General features: G+C 32.6%; 1 protein-coding gene across 1 annotated transcript; it reads left to right on the plus strand.

Moving 5' to 3' along the window:
- Positions 1 to 211: 211 nt before the first annotated feature.
- Positions 212 to 873, plus strand: LOC131650730 (ubiquitin-ribosomal protein eS31 fusion protein). The gene has a single exon (XM_058920430.1). It carries the CDS (start codon positions 274 to 276, stop codon positions 739 to 741), a length of 468 nt encoding a protein of 155 aa, XP_058776413.1. The 5' UTR covers positions 212 to 273; the 3' UTR covers positions 742 to 873.
- The last annotated feature ends 20,239 nt before the right edge of the window (positions 874 to 21,112 follow it).

Genomic DNA, 21,112 nt, shown 5'->3' on the forward strand with positions numbered 1-21,112 from the left:
TAAATTTAATCATATATATGATTTAATGATTCAATTAAACCAAAAAAAACTACTCCTACTAAACAATAAATTTAATAATTATTAATAATCTCAAAATATTTTCACCCATTATACCCATAGAAGGCCTTAATGGGCTTTTTTTACCCTAAAGCCCAATAACCAACAAGCCCAAAACCTAAACCTAATTCCCAAATATAAATTTCTCAAACAAACCAACACACTCGAATTCCACCCAATTACCCTCTCCGGCGCAAACCCTAACCCTCTCCGAAGATGCAGATCTTCGTCAAAACCCTAACGGGGAAAACCATCACCCTCGAGGTCGAGTCCTCCGACACCATCGACAATGTCAAAGCCAAGATTCAAGACAAGGAAGGAATCCCACCGGACCAGCAGCGTCTCATCTTCGCCGGCAAACAGCTCGAAGACGGCCGCACCCTTGCTGACTACAACATCCAGAAGGAATCCACTCTTCACCTTGTTCTCCGTCTCCGTGGTGGCGCCAAGAAGCGCAAGAAGAAGACCTACACCAAGCCGAAGAAGATTAAGCACAAGCACAGGAAGGTGAAGCTTGCTGTGCTTCAGTTTTACAAGGTTGATGATTCGGGGAAGGTGCAGAGGTTGAGGAAGGAGTGCCCGAATGCGGAGTGCGGTGCCGGGACTTTCATGGCGAATCACTTTGATCGTCATTACTGTGGCAAGTGTGGTTTGACCTATGTTTATCAGAAAGCTGATGCTTGATTTTGGTTAATGTTTAATTTTGATATTTTAGTTTATTAAGAATTGTTGTTTATGGTTTTGGATATTTGGGTGAACAATTTTTGTGATTGTTATGACTGAATGAATGGTTTAATATACTTTTGTGTTAGTTAATTAAGTTATTTGCGATATTCTATGAGTATGCTGGTTATCATTTCAAAATATTTTTGATTTGCCATTATTTTGATTTTGATATTATATATGTTATTGCTGTTCTAGTTGATTAGTTTATTCAATTATGATTGTTTTGTGGTATAAAAATTGCCTGTTATTCAATTGTGATTGCAGATCAATTTTCTGCCCATGTTAGTTTGATATTCATTAATAATTTAATTATGTTGGTTATGATTTGAGTTGTGTGTAAACTTTTTAATCGTGGAACTATGTGTTGTTGTATTTGTTTCTTTTTGAAGGAATTACATTTGGAATTCCATTGGTTTTTTCAAAACGTGATTGTAAGAGTGTTGGAGACACCCTAATATGAGTAGGGTTTAGAAACTTTGTATTTGCCTTGATCACTTTTGTATAAACTGCTTAGGCTTTGTTATCTGTTTATGTAGTTTCTGATGCAATGTAGTATAGGGATGGTTGCACCATCCTTAAAACTTGTTTGATCATATATCAGTTTGATGATGTCTCGGCTTTATTTGTTCTTTGATGTGGATGTGTGTAGTTCAAGAATGATATATGTTTTTGTGGTTTGTTTGTATAAGAGGATATAGTTTTTGCTGGTTTTTTGATGGATACATTGTTGAAGCTGTTGATTGTATTGTTTGTTAAATATAAACATTTTGATATTGATTTGCTAGTATATATTTTCTTCTAAAATTTTTGGTAGTTTCTTCTCTATGTGAAGAGTCGAAGATTTTGCTCAGTCTTGGTAAATACGATTTGAGTATACTTCTTGTTAGTGATGATTTTGCTAGTTTTTTAATTAGATAGAAAGCTGAAATTCTTATTACTGATGCATTTTTTGAAATATAAATTTTAACTTTTTGTTAGTGATTCTTTGCATGTGTTTTGTTAAAGATTTTCTAGTTTTAATTTGGTAAATGAAAAGTTTAAATCAAGTGATTGTTGTCTATTTTGTTCGAATTGTGTTTTATGCTACAACTGGGTAGTGTATGGTTGCTGATTTTGAACTTCGTTTTGAATGTGTTGATTTGTTGAATGTTTTATGTAATTCATACCTGTTTGCACTCCATAAAATGTTTCATTTCCCGATTCACACTATTCTAAGAGAAAATGGGTGACATATCGAATTTTGTAAATCTAGACTAAAATTTTTAAACAACTACTTATATTATTATATGATTATATGGCATAATCACATTTATATTTTTATTGGATGACTTAGTGTACCATTAAACCCATATGACTTAGTGTACCACCATTTAAACCCATAATCTAATTTGTTATCTATTGATTGAACTTACCTTTTACCTCTGATTTATGAAAATATGGAGTTGTTTTGAGACTCACATTTTCGACTTGAGTCATCCGGGGTTCAAGATAGAAGAATGACACCCTTTGTCCAGAGTCCATACTAAGCACATTAAAAACGAATGGTTGGACCAAAATTTGCACCCCAAATCCCATTGATTTAATAATTATCACTCGCTTTCAATTAATCTCGTTCTTGATGGCAGTAATTAGGAGTGATAACATGTTCAAATAAAAGTATTGTTTTCATCATAGTGTTGATGCATTTTTTTACAAAATCTCACGCTACTAGTTCTAAAGAGACATATAGTTTACTTATAAGTACTATGAAGGTGACAATTAGGTCAAGAAGGTGAACTTACAATCCCTTAGAAGGCAATTTGAGCTAATGTGGATGGTGAAAAATGAGAAAACTGTAGTGCATGTGACAAAATATTAGACATTGGCGAGTTAATGAAGACTTACGAGGAGGCAAGACTTACGAGGAGGCTCTAACTTCTCACTGATGGTCATTGAGAAGATCATGCTAACTTTGACCCATTAAATTGATCATGTTGTGGTAGGACTTGGGGAATCAATTGACATGGTTGCATTGAAAATTGGGGTTTTGTAAGAGTCTTTGGTGGCTCATCAATTGAGAATTGTTGACCAGAAAAGAGTTCAAAAATGAATTCAAGCTCTGCAAGCCCAAACATTCAAGAAAATGGTTGATATGATAAATTTAGCGTGGTTGATATGAAAATGGTTGTCACCATTATTCTACGGTATCTTTTGTTATTTCTAATATTTTAGTGTGTTTTCTAAATTTAGTCTATTTTTACCGTTATTTTAATTTCGCAATTTATTTTTAGCTTAAATAGTTAGTCGATACAGTCTCACTGTGCAGACCATAGTTTGCTGCGGGAATCAGATTGACGCGTTTTGATATTCATTGAAAAGTTAAGAGAAAAAGATACAAGTTTTGTGTTGAAGTCAAAAGCTGGTTCGGAGTGAAAGATGGTCGAATAATTTAGTTTAGTTTCAGACTTGAAAAATAACTAGTTTTGGGCCGGTTTTTTATGTTTTATGGGTCGATTGCTACTAAGGCCCGACTTCCTTTACTTTTGTTAAAATAATTTTCGTAGCCTTAGGGCATCTATTCAGTATTCACAAAATAAGAAAGAGGATTATGAATTCTATGGAGAGCTAATAAGAGTCGATCTGCTGTATTCATATTCCACTTTGAGGTATTTACAATTTTCAGTTTAATTTTGATTTCCTTTAAATTTTTTCTATAATCTCGTATGCTTAATTCATTTGCTCCTGTTTGCTTAATTCGATTGTTGCTTATAGGATAAGGTTGATTAAATTCAATGTTTTGTATGATCTTTAACTGTAATTGCGCTAGCGTAGTTTTTTCGTTATCGCGTTTGGTTAAGTCGCGTTTGTTTAGTTCGCAATTGCTTAAATGCGTTTGCTTAATTAGAAAATTAAGAATATAGATCATACAATATCAATTGCGTTTGTCAGTGGATATTGTAATTGAGTAGGATCAAATCTGCTTAGGGAATTGGAATGACAAAAATTGATGATAAGTCAGAAATCGATACAATAGATTAGCTTATTTATCAATCTTGCTTTTACCTTAATCATCTTCAATTTAAGTTCTGAATGTTAAAACCCTCCTCATTTTCAATTGGTTGGTTAAAGTATTCGAGAACACTTGTGATACGACTCTAGTGTCGCTTCCTTTTTACTACACCTTAATTACTCATTTTGACCCGTGTGCGATAGCGGATTAAGGGCATTATCGGGGTTTCTGCCATTTTTGAGTTACCGATTCCTGTGTTATTTTACAATCTAAATTTATTTTGTCAGTTATGTAGTATACCTGTCATACACATTGTTACACCATTGTGTCTAACATCTTGTTATCTAGAGAAGATAATTTCAATAATTATTTCAATTAACTAATACTATGTATCATGTCATGGATATGATCAATGCAACATTTTTTATTGAGTGAAAACTACTTGGCCAAATAAATCCTACCTAGTGAGGAAGTGATCCTTTGATGAAAATACACCTTACTTATTTCACATTTAACTTAAATCACAAGAAATCACATGAAAACCCATAATTTATCATAAAAATGAGATAAAACATTTGACTTAACGTTTTAACTATGTTATTCATAAATACAAGTGGAAATGTCCAAGAAAACCGCAAATCATTAAAGTTAAGTAGTAGATAACTCGCTTGGTGAAATAGGGGTTCGTCTAACCAAGATAAGACAGAAGTAAGGCAACATTTCTGATTCAATTTCTCCAAGAAAATACAAAATATCGTTAGGAGAGCATAGGCAGTTTAGGATAACTTTCAGGCCAAGTAACTTCAACCAGAAGCAAGGCAATTTGTTGAGCGAAGGGACAAACTTGCTATGAGAAGCAAGGAAGTTTAGAGGCATTTTGGATAAGTAACTTTAGGTTAAATAAAAGGTTTTATCATTGGGAAAATCAAGAGGCTCATTGGGCGAGATAAGGCGGACAAACCTCACATGGATGAGCTGGACATAAGTTCAGAGTGAAGAATGTAGGCTCGTTGGGCGAGCTAAAGACCTCGTTAGGGGAAAATGCTGACTCAAATCCCTTTACAGAGGTCCCAAACAATCCATTGAGGTATCAATGGTTCCATAATTAAAAAACATAACAAGAGATAATTAAGAGGGATAAATACAAAGAGAGATATTGAAGATAGAAAGTGGAGGCTCCGTCCGGTCATAGAAATCACTGCTGGTTCTATTCCATCTATTTCTTCTTGATTATTATTGTAAAAGTACTATGAATAAGAGTATCTAAATTCTCTTTTGTTGGGGTTAGATGTAATTGTCAAAATACTCATGTATTGATCTTGATCATGACATTGTATATATATTATATTTGTCCATTAATATTGATGATTATATTTTTTTAATGCTTGATATAAATTAGTTACTTATAACTTGTTATAGTATTTTTAAATTGAGATTAAGAAATACTTTTCTTAACTAGATCAAACATTTTCATCTGTTCGATGCTAAATACATGGAGACATACTTAGGTCTAGCTTTCACACATATTGTCAAAATTTAATGCTAACATATTGGTTAATTGGATGAGAAATCATTAGTTAAGCAATACAATTGATTTCTCGTTGTTGTTTAGACATAAATAACATACATAGAGTGAATATGTGATAATATTAACCGATGGCTAAGAATATTGATCACGAGGATACACAAGGATATGATAATGAATCTAACCCGAACAATCTCATTTTAATATGTTAGACCTTATTTCCCTTTACTGTTACTTTAAATTAGTTATTAAACAAACAACTTTTCCAAAACCATTCTTTTAAAACCATAAGGATTATGGAACAACATTTTAATATTGCATTAGTCCATGTGAAGATGATAAACACAAATACTTACTTTTGTTACTACTGATCAATAATTGGCAGCAAGGCTTCCTTCAAAGAGTCAACCTTGCCTATTGATAAGTATGTGTGCTTATTTCAAGGACTGAATCAACTATGTTAAATTAATTTGGTACGTGCAAGAAATTAGTCCATGTTTCGTGTAAATGTAAAATTAGTGTTCCTAAATGGTCCAATTAACGAAGTAGTTTGTTACACAAGCTCATAGTTTTTTTGATTAAAGGGAAAAATATAGTGGTACAAAAGCTTTACAAGGCTCTACAAGGCCCCCGAGACAACCATTATAGCTTATAACAAAAGAATAAACAATTATTGGTTCAACTAGGATTCTTTAAGTGAAAAGTTGAATATAATGTATATGTACAATCTGCAACATCAAGCATAACCCTTGTATGATTGTATGGTGATCATATATTGGTAAATATTAGTAAGATTGCTGAATTGAGGAGATCGAAGGAACTCATGATGTCAGAGTTTGAAAATTCAAAGTTGGTAACTTTATCCTAATTTCTAGACACATAATTTACTAAAACTTAAAAAGGTATAATATTACATTAGAGATAATATGAAAGAAAAGTTATTAAGAAGTTCAAAATGAATGATTCCAGGCTCACCCACACCAATTTAAGTAAGCGTGAAACTTGAGAAAATCATTGAAGAGGAAAAATGGATTCAATAATCTCTGAGAAAATTGTTAGATCACTAAGATATCTTTGCAAGAACATGTAAGGATGTAAATGAGACAAAAAGTATGATGAAGATTACTTCTTCATACCTATCTCCGTCACTAAATATATTCCCCCGTTCCCGTTCCTCACCACAAGGAGATTTTAATCCTTTCCATCGCCCCTTTGAATCCATGTGGTTCTCACGAATATCCATCAACATAAAAATATTGGAAAGTAAGATAGGGTCTTCTATCTAAATACTTAAAGGCAACGACATCAAGAACTATTGATTTTTTTTAAGATTGTATGAAAATTGGATGAAGATATGAGTATAAACTCATAATTTGATCATTAATTTGGCCGCTAAATATCCTATGACCAAATTATATAGCAAATTATGGGGTTATGTTTATATCCTTATCCTTAATCTTTATAGTTTCTTCACAATCCATAAATTTAATCATTTCTAGTGAATCTTCAATATTTGTTCGATTATCTCTCTAGCATTATAAATTGCTTATTAAAAATCAAAAGTTATGAAGGTGAATAGTTATTTCTAGAGGAATGATTTTTTTTGGATTTCTTTTCTAGGTTTGGAATGGTATGAGAACGATGAGATAATATGAAGATTATGAAGGTAATATAAAGATGGGATTTTAATTTTAATTTTTATTAAAAAAATAAATTTAATTAAATAAATGGGACATGTCTTAAAAAAATTGAAAAAAATAAAATAAAACCACACATTCAACACGCCATCTAGGTGTATTTGGCGAGTCATATATCATAAGCCCACGTCACTAAGGGATGTCTAATTATTTTCATATAGGATAAGCTAATATGTTTTTGTCCTATCTATTATGAACTTCTTATAGCATACGCCCGAGGACATGGATGAATTTTATTGTGAAAAATGATATTAGTCTACAACAAATCAATTGATCACAATTACAATGAGAGTTCAACATTAAAATGTGCAACCGACAGTTAGAGTGATAAAAGGTGGGAAGGGCCACTAAGGAATGAAGAGTCAAAGGAAACTCCATAAACCTAAAAGATAAGCACAATCTACCTTTTATTTCACTCAAACCATATTTATGGATCTAATTACTTCATTGTAATATGAATCATCATTAAATCTTATTAAAACTAAATTTCTTTGTAAAGTCAGTAACCACCAAACATAGATAAATGAACCTAAAAAATGCTTCGTATTGTTTGGATTTGCTATAGGGAAGTTGGAGAATTATAGTCTGACTAAGCACATGCACTTGCAACAAAGATGAATGGATCCTCGTAAGAAAGGCAAAACATTTTCTAAATGGGAATAGTTAGAAAAGCCATCCCTGAAAGAATGGTTTTATCCTCACCTTCACACATAATTTTTCATATCCAGGAAAAACATAAAAGTTATAGGATTCATATCTTTAATTAGTCAGTGATATCTAATTTTATATGCAATATTTTATATAATTATGTTGCTGATGAAATATTTTGTAGATAAAAGAGACTAATAATAGCTTGAATAACGTAGTGTTATGCCTCACTTAGCTCATCAGTTGGGACTAAGAGGGATTATACAAATCATAAAAATAATTATGCCCCACTTAATTTATAAATTCTAATAAGGAGAGTCATGACACTTTTTGTTCTGAAAAAGGAAATCAGACACCTTAGCTAGGTTGAACTAACCGATGATTATTTGAAGTAATAAACACTTTCTTGGAGAATGTTGACTTTTGATTTTGTTTAGGACACTGTAAGGAAGTCCATTTCCCAACGCCCTTATGCAAAGGCATATGATCCATATACTCCACCAAGATGGATTTACATCTAATCAACTTCAACAAGTTGAATTCTCCCTCCAAAATCTTACACTTGGTTGAATGAGAATCTAGGCCCTCTAATTATGAAAGTCAGATACCCCTTCTAAGTTCCCACACTTTATTGAGCGAGAATCTTGATCCTCTACTTTAAAAAGTTAGATTACCCTGTACAACTCCAATGATACACAAACACTGTTTCTAAGTTGTTGATTGAACATTTAGAGACATTATTCGGTTTTATGATAAACATAATTTGAACACTCCATTTAGTGGAGAAATTCTGTTATTCGGGCGGGATTTTAAGCAAATTTGACCTGTTATACACAAAGGAACAAAGCCTGGAGTTGTTCATGCTACAATTAATTAACCAAACTTATGGAATTTATGTGAAATTTTCAAATTGAATAAGAATACAAGGCTTCAAAATTGTGCTTCAAATCCACATAAGGAGGAAATGAAACTTTCTTCTAAGTGAGTTTTGGCCATTGGTGATAGTTCAATTGGAGAGTGTAATGACATGAATACCCCACCTGGATTTCTTATTCCAACTTCAAGCAATAATCTTACAACGATTGATTATAGGACATATCCAAATATTGTAGATAATATGAGTAATATATTTTTTCTTTCAAAATAGGCCTATATTAGCTCTAAAGAATTTTATTGTTGATATGATTAATGATTATGTGTTGGATTTATATCCCGGAGAAGAGACAATCAATTTAATTTAAGATAGTCTATATTATCCAATTCCAACAGTGATTTAATCCATGATACTCACCCAAGAATTTATGAACACAATTGCTACATATAGACTTTCAAACCACAAGTTCAAATTTAAAGTTGGAGTATAAATAATGTTATTAAGAAATATAGACCATTATGCAACAAAAATTTGACTAATAATTACAAAAAAGGGAAAATATGTTGTTGAAGGAAAGGTGATTTCATAGAGTAATATCATATATAAGGTTTTTATACCCCAATTGTGCTTAACACCACATGATTTCAAATTTCAATGGAAACCATTTCCATTGACTATTTATTTTTCAATGGCTATTAATAAAAATCAAAGTCAATCACTTAAGCATGTTGAAGTATAAATTCCTTTTCCGGTCTTCTAACATGGTAAATTATACGTTGCAATTTCAAGAGTCATTCTTGATAATTAATGAAGATAATGAATGTACTAATTTGACTTCAAATGTTGTATATGTAGATTTTTTTTTGGAATTTATAATAATGATATTATATTTTACATTTATTTTCTTCTTTTTTTTTATCGTAAATATAAATTTCTATACAGTAACGCCAATTTTATGATAAAAATATTTAGTCTTAGAATTTAGTTAATGATTTTCATAATATAATAAAATGTAATCGACCAATGAGTTGAACGGGTCAAAAAGTCTAGTTTCAACTATTCTTTGAAAAGCAAATCTTACACCTTATGGTAACCATGATTAACTGGATGAGCCAATTAGATAAACAAAGAATGATGTATCTTTTTCCTTAACAATATCCACGTGATTGTATTATGCTTACATGTTATGTCTACATGAATTAAATATAAATAATTATACACTCTAACACAAAAAACTACAATCCACCCCAAACAAAGAATGAAAGGTAAATGAAAAACAACAATTGTAAAAACATAAAAACTCTAAAATAATGGTTTTAGTCTCACCTTCATACATAGTTTTTCCTATACAGAAAATACATAAAAACTAAATGATTCATATCCTTAATTAGCAGAAGATATCTAATTTTATATGCAATGTTTCATACAATTGGGACTAAGAGGGATTGGATAACTCAGAAAAATAATCTCCCTACATAACTTCTCGGTTCTAATAAGGAGCCCCCTACATCGGAAATTGCACTGATAAAATAAAACAAAAAAAGTTACCGAAGAAGAAGATAAAATAAAATCAAAACCATCATTAGGAGGATATGCATAGAGATATATAGCAGGTTATGAAGTGATGGATACTTATGGCAAGAGGTTGGCAAAGATTAAAATACTATAGTAACTAAAATCAACGTGTAGTCTATATCCTGTGTAACCTACTGCTATATAGTAAATTACCATATAAGGGTTATAGAAGCACACTACATTCATGCATATTTTACACAGAACCAACACAATAACTTTTCTCAGGTAAATAAATCTCCTTTCTAAAAACTGTCATTTTGATAAATTTTTACAGGTAGTGCATCTCATATAAATTTCTATGACTAAACTATCAATTATCTCAACAAGAAAATTTAACAGATTAAATTATATACTAATTTAACATGTTAAAATCTTCCACTTTATAATATAGTGTGTTCATTTTTTTTATTACACTAGCCATATAAACAAGGATAATTCCTTTTAAAAATACACTCTCGCTGTTAAAAACCAGGGTGTTACAAGGGTCTTGACACTTTTTGTTCTAAAAAAAAATTTGACACCTTATATAGGTTGAACTAGCCCATAACTATTTGAATTAATAACACTTTCTTGGAGTTTGTTATATTTTGTTTTTGGTTTTGTTATGTAGGATAAGGTAAGGAAACCCATTTCTCAATATACAAAGACATAGGATACATATACTCCACCAAGAGGAATTTAAATCTAATCAACTTCAACAATTCAAACTCTCCCTTCAAGCTCTTATGCTTAGCTGTGTGAAAATCTTGTCCCTCAAATTCAGAAAGTTTGATTCCTCTTCTAAGTCCCCACTCTTTATTGAGTGAGAATCTTGATCCTCTACTTCAACAAATTGGGTTGTCCTATCAAGCTCCCACATTTAATTGAGTAAGAATCTTGACCCTTGAATTAAGAAAGATGGATTTTCCCTAAAAGTTCTCACACCTAATGGAGTGAGAATATCTGCCCTGAACTTCAAGAAGTCAACTTTCCTTTCTAATCTTGTCTGTTTGATTGAGTGAGAATCTTGTCCCTCAACTTCAGTAAGTATGATTCCCGTTTCAAGCTCATACACTTGGTTGAGAGAGAAAACACAACAAAAGGGCCCACAAAGATGAAACATTGAAGCATAGTCCAACTAAGGAAGAAAATGACATATCCCAAAAAAATGACTTAAGATGGTTCATGTGACACACTCTATCGACTAGCCACTACCAAGATGAACTTCCCTCGCAAGAAATCCATGCATTTTATGTTTTTCAATTGGAGAAGAGGTAGATTAGAGATACCATTGACCAGGAACACCTTTACAAGTAGACATGCAAAAAAATATACACGAAAGGAAACGATCCTAAAAAACAACAAAGAAGGGATCAAATGTAAATCATAACCGATGAGGTTCAAAATCACATTTCAGGACTGATAGGATACTCCTCGGCCCAATAAAAAATGTATTAAAGCTAAAATGATTGCGTTCATAAGTCAACTCCATTATTGGATAAATCAACAAGTTTAGTTGACGATATTCTGAACAACATAATTATAATCAGCCATATACAGGCTTAAGACAACACTGAACTTAAGCCATCACATGACTCTGCTAGTTAAATAATTATGGGACTATTGTTTGGGTTTGGGCTAATGCTCATTCCATGGGTAATCAGTTCACCCAAGTCTTAAGAAACTAGTTAGATTAGAAGATGAATACATCATAAAGACACATTTGATAAGGGGTGATCGACCCTTATAATCCTTCAAATGACAAGGATTTACAATATCTTATGATATATGTCCTAAATAAAGTTTTAGGGCCTCTTGAACCTAAATCATAACTATGAAGTCTAAAAAGTCTCAACTTCAAGTCCACACTATTCTAATGTTAAAAATTTACAGTCATGACCCCTAATAACTGAGTGTCAATATGTTTGAAAATGCATTTTCCTTTATTGGGCCACGATAATGATTTTGATCAAATGTCATCACCCTCTGAAGCTATTGTGAACCTGAATTATATGTGGCAACAATATTCATTATAGATACATTACTATTTATGGATTAAAAAATTTGAATTTGAGGAGACAAAATGATGATGCGTAAGGTTTAGAAGATTAGACATGAAAAATTTAATCCATTGAATGAGTTTTATGTGTTGAATATAATGATATAATGATTATTATATATAGTTTGTTTTGAAATAAATATTTTTATTTTTTCTTCAATTTAATTTTTTAATTTCGATTTTTTTTAGAAAAATTTATATATTTATAAGCAAAAGTTATTTAACTTTAATAGTGAAAAATGCAATTTCATTCAGTTTTTGTTTAACATGTTCCACTGTTTACAAGTAGATTATTATATTTAAATTTGAATTTGATAAGTTTATGTATATTTTGTATCGAATGTGATTTTTAAAAAGACACACCCAAACAACTCAGTAAATCTTAATATTAAATTTTAGTGTTGAAAGTATTACTTGAGGTTGATCCCACTAATTTAGAGATTTAAAATCAAAATTTAAATTAAAGTAAATAATAAATAAAAATCTATATAATTTATAGATATTTTTAATTAACATTTTTAGAAAAAATATTAATTCTTAAGATTGATTAATTCTTTAGTAAATCAATTAATAGAAAAATTAATAAATATAATTGATACTAAAGATCTAAAATAATTAATATTAATTAATTTAAAAACATAAATTTGAAACTTAAAAATATTTGAAGTCTAAAGTAATTGTGCATTTCAGAGTCAATAATCTCAGTATTTAACATATTGATAATGATTTTGGTTTTCAATAATATAATTTTATAAGATGAGAATGGAAGCTCAATTGACATTAAGTTGACTTATATTGTTTCAAATGGTTAGTCCAGGGTTCAACCTATAATAACAATATTTTTTTAAAAATATTTTTCTTATCAACTCCATAAAGCTAGCTACAATTTAACAAAATATCTATAAGGCCAATTAAATAGTGTAGTACCTCTGACAAAGTAAGTTGTATTGACAAGTGAGTAGTTGAAAACTTTTGATTCGATTTCAATTGACAACAGTGACACCTCAATGTGTCACTCTACAAGGTTTAATGATCTCAAATTTGATTCACCCATTTTAGTTCAAACTTCAAAAAACTTTCAAATATTTTTAGTCACTTTCCTTGAGGTTGAACTACTACATCTCACAATTATGAGATACTAGTCTATTCAAGCTCAGATCAGTGTCTTAAAAGCCAACTCAATTTACTCTTTCTCTTTTTAGCATTATTTGCCATCAAATTGGTGCATAGCTTTGCACTTTATAGTTTTCTCAGGTTCATGTACATAGCAAAAGTTTCAGTGTGTCAAAGATACCAAGGTATTCCAAATGTGAAATAACAGCTTGGAATTGAGTTGTATATATGGCAACATTTTATCTCTTTTAGAATAAGAACAAAATTTGGCATCTTTTGGTATATATGTCCTATGCAAAGAAGCTTCATATATATTTACCTTTTGATTCTCAAAGATAATAAAATAGAACTCTTCCCATTATTTATAAGATAATACCATACTCTGTCCCTAAATGTAAGTTTTCTGTGAAAAAAAGACCATTCTATAAGTATCATATTTATATTTCCTAAACATATTTCTAACTTTTTTCTTCTAAAACTATTATTACTAAGTATCTTTTTTTGTAAGATGGTTAGTCAAAGTTAAACATCCATATTTAAAACAGTGTTTTTATAAAATTATTTATATGCTTCATCAAAATAAAAATATTGATATACAAAATTGACATATAAGAATTTTTCTTTTGAAAAAATTTATTTATTTAAAATAAAAAATTATTCATAAAAGTTTTCATCTGTTTATTATATATTTTTTAAAAAGATAAGTTAGATCATGAGGGAATTCATATTGTGGAGAAAGATACAAATATGAGCTCTAACGTTAATCAATGCCTTTGTAAGTTTGCAGATGGTCGCGAAAGTGTTGGGGTCATACGGTGTAGCCCCCTATAATACACATACTATGAAGGCTTTGGAGGCTAAACACCCGTACAAACCACCTCCCTCCATGTCGACCACCTCACTCTCTAAAGCTCATATAGTGGCTGAAGTCGATATACTATATTTAGGCGTATTAAGTCATTTTCCAAAGGAACTTTATGTAGTAGAGATGGTTTGTGAGCACAATATTTATTAGACACATTATGTGAAGAAGGTTCTATTGTGTCTAAAGAACTGTTATGTGCAATCACTATAGTTGTTAACCTATGATTGAGAGGGAGATGTCCGATGAGTTTGACAGAGTTTGTTGCCTCCACACCCTTGACGTCGTTATTAAAGCCTGATGGTGGGATACAACCAATTATTGTGGATTCTATTTGGAGGCGGTTGGTATCCAAGGTTGCAATGAAAGGGGTCAACAAGGATGGGGCACAATATCTCAATAACCTCCAATTTGGGGTCAGTGTATCAGGTGGTGTTTATGCCATTTTGCATAATGCCAACATAGTGCTGAGAAAGCGACATGGTGATGCCTCTTTGACTATGCTCACAGTAGATTTTAAGAATGTTTTCAATCTAATATATAGATCAGCCATACTGCGAAAGGTGAAGGTGAGATGGCCATCTAACATCGTTACATACAAGGTTTTCGTTACACTCTAGGTAACTCTCCTTGTATTTAAAGGCTTTAGATCCTCAACAATCCTCACAAACTGCGTTTCAACAATGAGCAAAATTTCCAAAGATTCTGATGCTAAGGAGGATGATCTCCTAAAGTCCAATAAGGATAAAGGAAGTGATTCAAAGAAGGTTGGTGTCAACATAATAACAGAAGTTGAAACATCTACTAGAGCATTCAGAATAGGGAAAACATATGTGACAAAGATGAATTTCCTAAAGAAGAATCATGATCATCTACATGATTCAAGCTTAACTGTTGAAGAAGACTGGGTGAATTTTATAGAATCACGAGGGAGATTTGGATAGCTGTTATAAGCTATATGTCAAAAAGATAATTAAAAAAAAGAGAAAAGAAAAATACAAAAAATCTGTTTATTTCTTTTAAAGTCTGTTTTTTTTTCTCTCATTAGTTTTTGTCTCTTTGGTCTCTTTGTTTTGTTTCCATCTTCATAATTTTTTTTTCTTTTTTCCTTAGTCCAGTCATTGGTGTTTGTTTTTGTTGAGTTAGTAGGGTCAAGCCCCTAGTTAGTAAGTCAGTTTTTTGTGTGTTTTGGTTTGGTTGTTTGTGTCTGTTTCTTTCTACTCTTGTTTTGTCAATTTTTTACTAAAAAGGGGGAGATATGTGTCATTGAGTCTATTAAGTCCAGTTTCTAAGTTGAGGAATTCCACAATTTAGAGGGAGTTTGCCTTTTGTTTTATTCTTAAGTCTGTCCTTGTTTGAGTCTTGAGTCTCTTTCTTTTGTGTGTTTCTTTTCTTTGCTTCTGCTGCTAAATCTGTTCTTTGTTGGGGTTTGCACAATGTCATGTAGGATTCTCTAAAATCCTGATTAGGTCTGTCTTGTGTCTTGGGGTGTGAGTTATGAGAATGATTGTGTCTTATTCTCTGAGTTATGTGATTCTTTACATACAAAGTTCAGGGTGGTATATTGGAACTGTGTCTGAGGGGGAGTTTATTCAATCTTCTTCCTTATGTACACTGTGTTAAGGGGGGTGTCTCTTATCTTCTTCCTCATGTACAAAGCTTACATGTTCAACATGTAGCTTGTGTTTGTGTAACTGCTTTTGAATTGACATATATTTTTGCAGTTTGGTCTTTGTTTGTTTTAGCCAAAATTTAGAGGGAGATTATTAGCTCCTTGATTTTGGGGTTGACAGAACTTTACTAAAACATGATGCTTGAAGGATGTTAATCAAGATGTCGTAACATCTTGATCTCTTGTTACAACTGAGTGTGAGCTTATAGGAAAAACCAGATGTCCAGACTGATATCGTAACATCTTGTATTAGAAGATCAGCACAGGCTGTTTGGAATCTTGACATATTTGATTTGTTTTAAATTTATTCTATGATATTTCCTTTGGATATATTTAAATGATTTACTCAAGTCAAGAATATTTAATCTGGAATAAAGGAATCAAATCTCCACCATAATTAAAGTTTCTAAAATTAGAAGATTGAAGCAATATTTGTTTTCAAGATTCAAAAAGATTTCTCTGCAGATTTGTTGCAACTCTCAGCTTGTGGATCAAGTAAATAATCTCGAAGCCCATGGATTGTTGGAGACTATTTAAAGAGTTTCCTAGACCTAATGTAAATACGTTTTTTTCACAATTATAAAATTAGGGGAAGGTTAGAAAGCTTAGGTTTTGAGAGTATCTTGTGTTTCAAGTCTCCTGCATATCTTTTCATACTGTGTAGTAGACTGTATGTTGCTTGACTATTTGTCAAGCTATTTGTTCTCACTCATAAGCCTTTAGGTAATACGTTACGTTATTTGTTCTCACTCTTAAAGATTTTAAGCAAAAGAGTAGAGTTCTTGTATTGGAAGTATGATCTTCTAAATTGAGTATCAAATTCATTATGATGAATCTGGTTTGTTTCCATATGTCATAACATCTGTCTTGACATCATGTAAGACAATTATGTAAGCATTTGTTATGCCTATACCAGAAATTTCAGATCCTTTCCACCTTATCAGGCTTATTCATGTTGGACCTTCACTGAAGGATCCTTTTCGCCTTAACATGCATATTTATGTTGGATCTTCACTGAAGGATCCTTGCCGCCTTAATATGCATATTATGTTGGACCTTCACTGAAGGATCATTTCCTCCTTATCAGACATATTTATGCTAGAACTTCAGTGAAGGATTATGTCTGCCTTATTTAGCATATTCATGTTGGTCCTTCACTTAAGGATCATTTCCGCCTTATCAGACATATTCATATTGGACCTTCACTAAATGATCCTTGCCACCTTATCAGACATATTCATATTGGTCCTTCACTGAAGGATCCTCGCCAAGGGGAAATAAGTAACATTTAAGGGACTCTCCCCAAGAAATTCTTGAGGGACTCGCCCCAAGCAACAGTTGAGGGACTCACCCAAAGAAGTTCTCGAGGGACTTTCCTCAAATAAGAAATTTATACAGTCAGAGCGATATGAAGGACTTCGAAATTAATTAAAAACTACGAAAAGAAATTTGAATATTTTAAAAGGAATCTCCATAAAGGATTATATTTTGAATTAATATGCCTAAAAGGGAGTCATTACAACAAGAAGGTATCTGAGGGCACTGGTACAAAAAGATAAAAAGACCTAACCTCTAAGGTTGGGATGATTCAGGCTCCGAGTAGCCTCTGAAGAGGGGTGTTCTCCTCTTGAAGGGTCGCGTTCTAAACCACTCAGTCCTCCTCATCCACCAGCAGGGAATCCTTGATGAGCTTGGCAAGATCAAGCTTACTGAGATACAAATTGGGATAGAGATAAGCCATACGAGCCTTTACTTTTTAACAAACCATGTCCTCCGAGGCGACAATGTTATTATGGGAATCCGTTAAATCTTTTCTAACCTACCCTTATGATGGTCTCATCGTATTTTGTTTATATAAAATCCTTCAACTGATCATGCTTTTCAATAACATAGTTCATAAACACTTAACCCTCAGTCACCACCTCCCTTTGGGTATTCAATTGGACTTTTAAGTCAACGACCATTTGATCATATTGAGAATATGCATCATCCATAGTGTGTTCCAGCAGGAACCCCCTCAACATGTGAGTCTCTAGTGTGTTATCCAAATGCTTGTCTCTCATATGGACTGCCATGATAGGGTAATTGGGAAAGTTCGCAGGGAATTTCAAGTAAGTCTACATATAAAGCTTGGCATCGAAACCCTTGTCCTAGAAGGAATGCATCTTATTTCTAGAGGGAGCATAGAAAAATTCCTTTTTTGGGTGTGTCATCCAGATCAATGGTTGGCAAAGTTTGCATTTAAGCAGAGGAGATACTTTGGGATGTGAATCCCTCGTGTCCAGTTGTGGTAGGCTTCATAGTCTTCATAGGGCGGTTAGTGATGATGGTTCCCGCATCACCCGTTTTCCTTTTTCCAACAGCCCGTGAGGATGGATCTCAAGGTCCTCAGACCATCTCTCCCTGTGAGCTACCTTTTCTTAGCGTGTAGAGCCCTTTTCTATTTAATTGTCAAGGGTTTCATACGTCTCACAAACAAAAGAAATGATATAAGTAAAAACCATTAAGTACTTAAGGAACACCCTAATAATGATTAGACTTACACAAGTAGGTGCCAGTTTCCTCTTGCTATTATCTCTCTTTTCAAAATAACCTATAACCTTAGAACTCGTGATGCAAAATTCGTCCAATATGTTAAGGACCTCTTCCTCAGTTTCAGTAAGGAATTCATAGTTGAACCCATTTAACACCATATGAGCTTCCGTCCAATAGAACAAAAATTGGTCTTCGTCCTTCTCATCAAACATTATCATAGAAAAGTTATCTTTCCCCTTCACAATCACGAACCTATCTTTTTAGTTTTTATAATTATTCAAATAAGGGAAGATGATGACTCTCCTAGGCAGGGCGCCCAAGGTGACCTAACCACCCTTGCTAGTCGTCTTGGTGCCATAGTAGGAAAAGAACAAACCCCTGATATGGGACATCTCTAGGTTCCTACACATAATCTCAAACGCTCTGATAAAGGCACGTATGTTGGATGTCAATTGTGTAGGGGCGTTCATGGGTTTGAGCTTTTTTTACTCAAACACGATAAAAGGATTAACCCTCCCATAAAATCCTTGATCACATGAAGGTACATATAGAAGATTCACTCTCTGAGTTGTAAGAGGGAACCATGTAAACCCTTTCATCTTTAACACTAGGCTCCAAAATGATGTCATCCTCGCCCCTTGAGTCAGACAAGTGCAAGCTTTCACCAAAGGAGTCCACCTTTATTTACTTGGTATACAACTTATAATAACTTTCAACCCCTAATATTTTAGATAACTTGGATGTCACATATAACCTTGAATTTCCTAAGAAAACAGAGGGAAAAACAACTCATTATTAGTATCACTATCACTATCAAAATTAGAGGTGCTCTCATAACTCTCAATGATCCCTGTTTCGAAAAAAGCCTATAATCAATCGTCCCATCAACATGCCTAGAATTTTTCATGTATTATTCCCACATGTCTGTAAGCTCCGTAGTATTAAAAGGTTCGACCATGTTACTACTCTCATCTAAATCCTTAATAATGGCCATAGCCAGGAAATGGAAAGTAATGGATGGAAAAAAAGGGAAAAATGTAATACCAGAATCTAAATGAAAGAGGAAGGAATGAGAGATCAAGTCTGGTAGAATTATCAAGGGGAAGCTTTTGCTGGGAAGAAGGTGAGGAATTTGAAATAAAGTGAATAAGAATATAGTCCTTCACTCACTTAAGTAATGATGAAACTGCCTAGGCCATGTAGGTCATCATTGACCTAGCAGAGGGGTTCCCCTGTTGGTAGAAAGAGAAATCACCTATAGTTGGATGTGTCTACATGCATAGGATCTATGACCCATACACTATAATGAATAACACTTTTATGACAAAGATTTTATCTCAAACAAGCTAAAAACCAAGAGTATATGTCCTAGGAGTGCCTCGTTCAATTTTTTTAAATAAAATAAACAACATTTTACCTCGGTGTTATAAAAAATTGAGGTAACAAAGATATAAGTGAGCGCCATTTCTTATACATAAAAATAATGATAAACCTATTCTCTCATTTTTTTGGGAACCTAGGTAACATAGCTATAAGGTATCTTTCTTCGAATCCCCTTTACCGCATTTAATTTTTTTCAACGATTCATCACTGGGCATCTTTTCCAGATTCTATGTTTTTCTTTGTTAATTATCAATTCTCAAAATCTTTGTTATCAATAAACAAGAATATGCAATAACAGAAAAAGGAAATATTTCATTGATAATAAAAAAAAACAAGACAATATAGAAAACTATTCCACATATTCAAACTTCTCAGTCCATTAAACTTCAACACCATTCCTAACTATCCCTAACTTAGAGAAAAGTTCAGAAAGAACTCTTCCATATGATATGAGGAAAGTCATTTCTTCCCGAGAAATGCTTATCATTTCCTTCAAGAAGTTGAAAATGGTAAGAGGAAGATTAACTCTAACGTTGTAGCTGAGGAAGTACAATAGATGCTTGTTATACCAAGTACGCGTTTCCAGTTGTTTCTCTCTTCGGCGGAGATTTGCCACTAGAAGTTGAAACAAAAATTTTGCAATATGCCTGAGAGAAGTAGGACTGGAGGGCTTATCTTGGTTGGCATAAATTCAGTGAAGGCGGATTGAGTAGATATTGTTGAATTGATAATGTTCGACACAACTACCCGTCTCTTGAAAATTGATTGTAATAGCAATCAATGATAGAGTAATGGAGAAATGAGAGCCGTTGACATACGACTGGATGCCTTCATCATGACCAGCAGGCACAACTGAGGTATTCATCCAGAACTCTTTAACGAGATTAGTGTATATGGAGCCATGTAAAATGTGAAAGTAACCATTCAACCCAGGGGTGGCCCTGAGCACGGGCTCGTGGGGCAGGAGCCCAGGGCCCCATAATTTTAGGGGCACCAAAATTTTTTTTTACCCCTAATATAAAAATACTTGCTAGAATTTTATATTTGAAAAATACTGAATAACAAAATTATAGGGGCACTACAATGTCAAAATTAAAAAAAGAATGTAATTTCCCATAAATATATAAAGTAGAATAAAATCAATTAATTCCCCTAAAATAAAATCAATTAATATTATGATGAAAATCCCCTAAAAACAACACTATGATGAAAATCCGTCTCAACTCACGCAACTGAATCTTGAGTTTGCAGAAGAGTCTTTCCGAAATAAATATTTCTTATATATTGTAGATCAAACAATTGATTCACTTGATAGAATATTTGAGCAGTATAGCACATATGAAAATATTTTTGAATTCTTGTTTAGTATTGAAAGGCTTATATCATTATCTGGTAGGGACTTGAAAGCATGTTGTAAA

Source organism: Vicia villosa, linkage group LG2 (genome assembly GCF_029867415.1).
Source record: "Vicia villosa cultivar HV-30 ecotype Madison, WI linkage group LG2, Vvil1.0, whole genome shotgun sequence".
In the NCBI taxonomy this organism is placed as follows: Eukaryota; Viridiplantae; Streptophyta; class Magnoliopsida; order Fabales; family Fabaceae; genus Vicia; species Vicia villosa.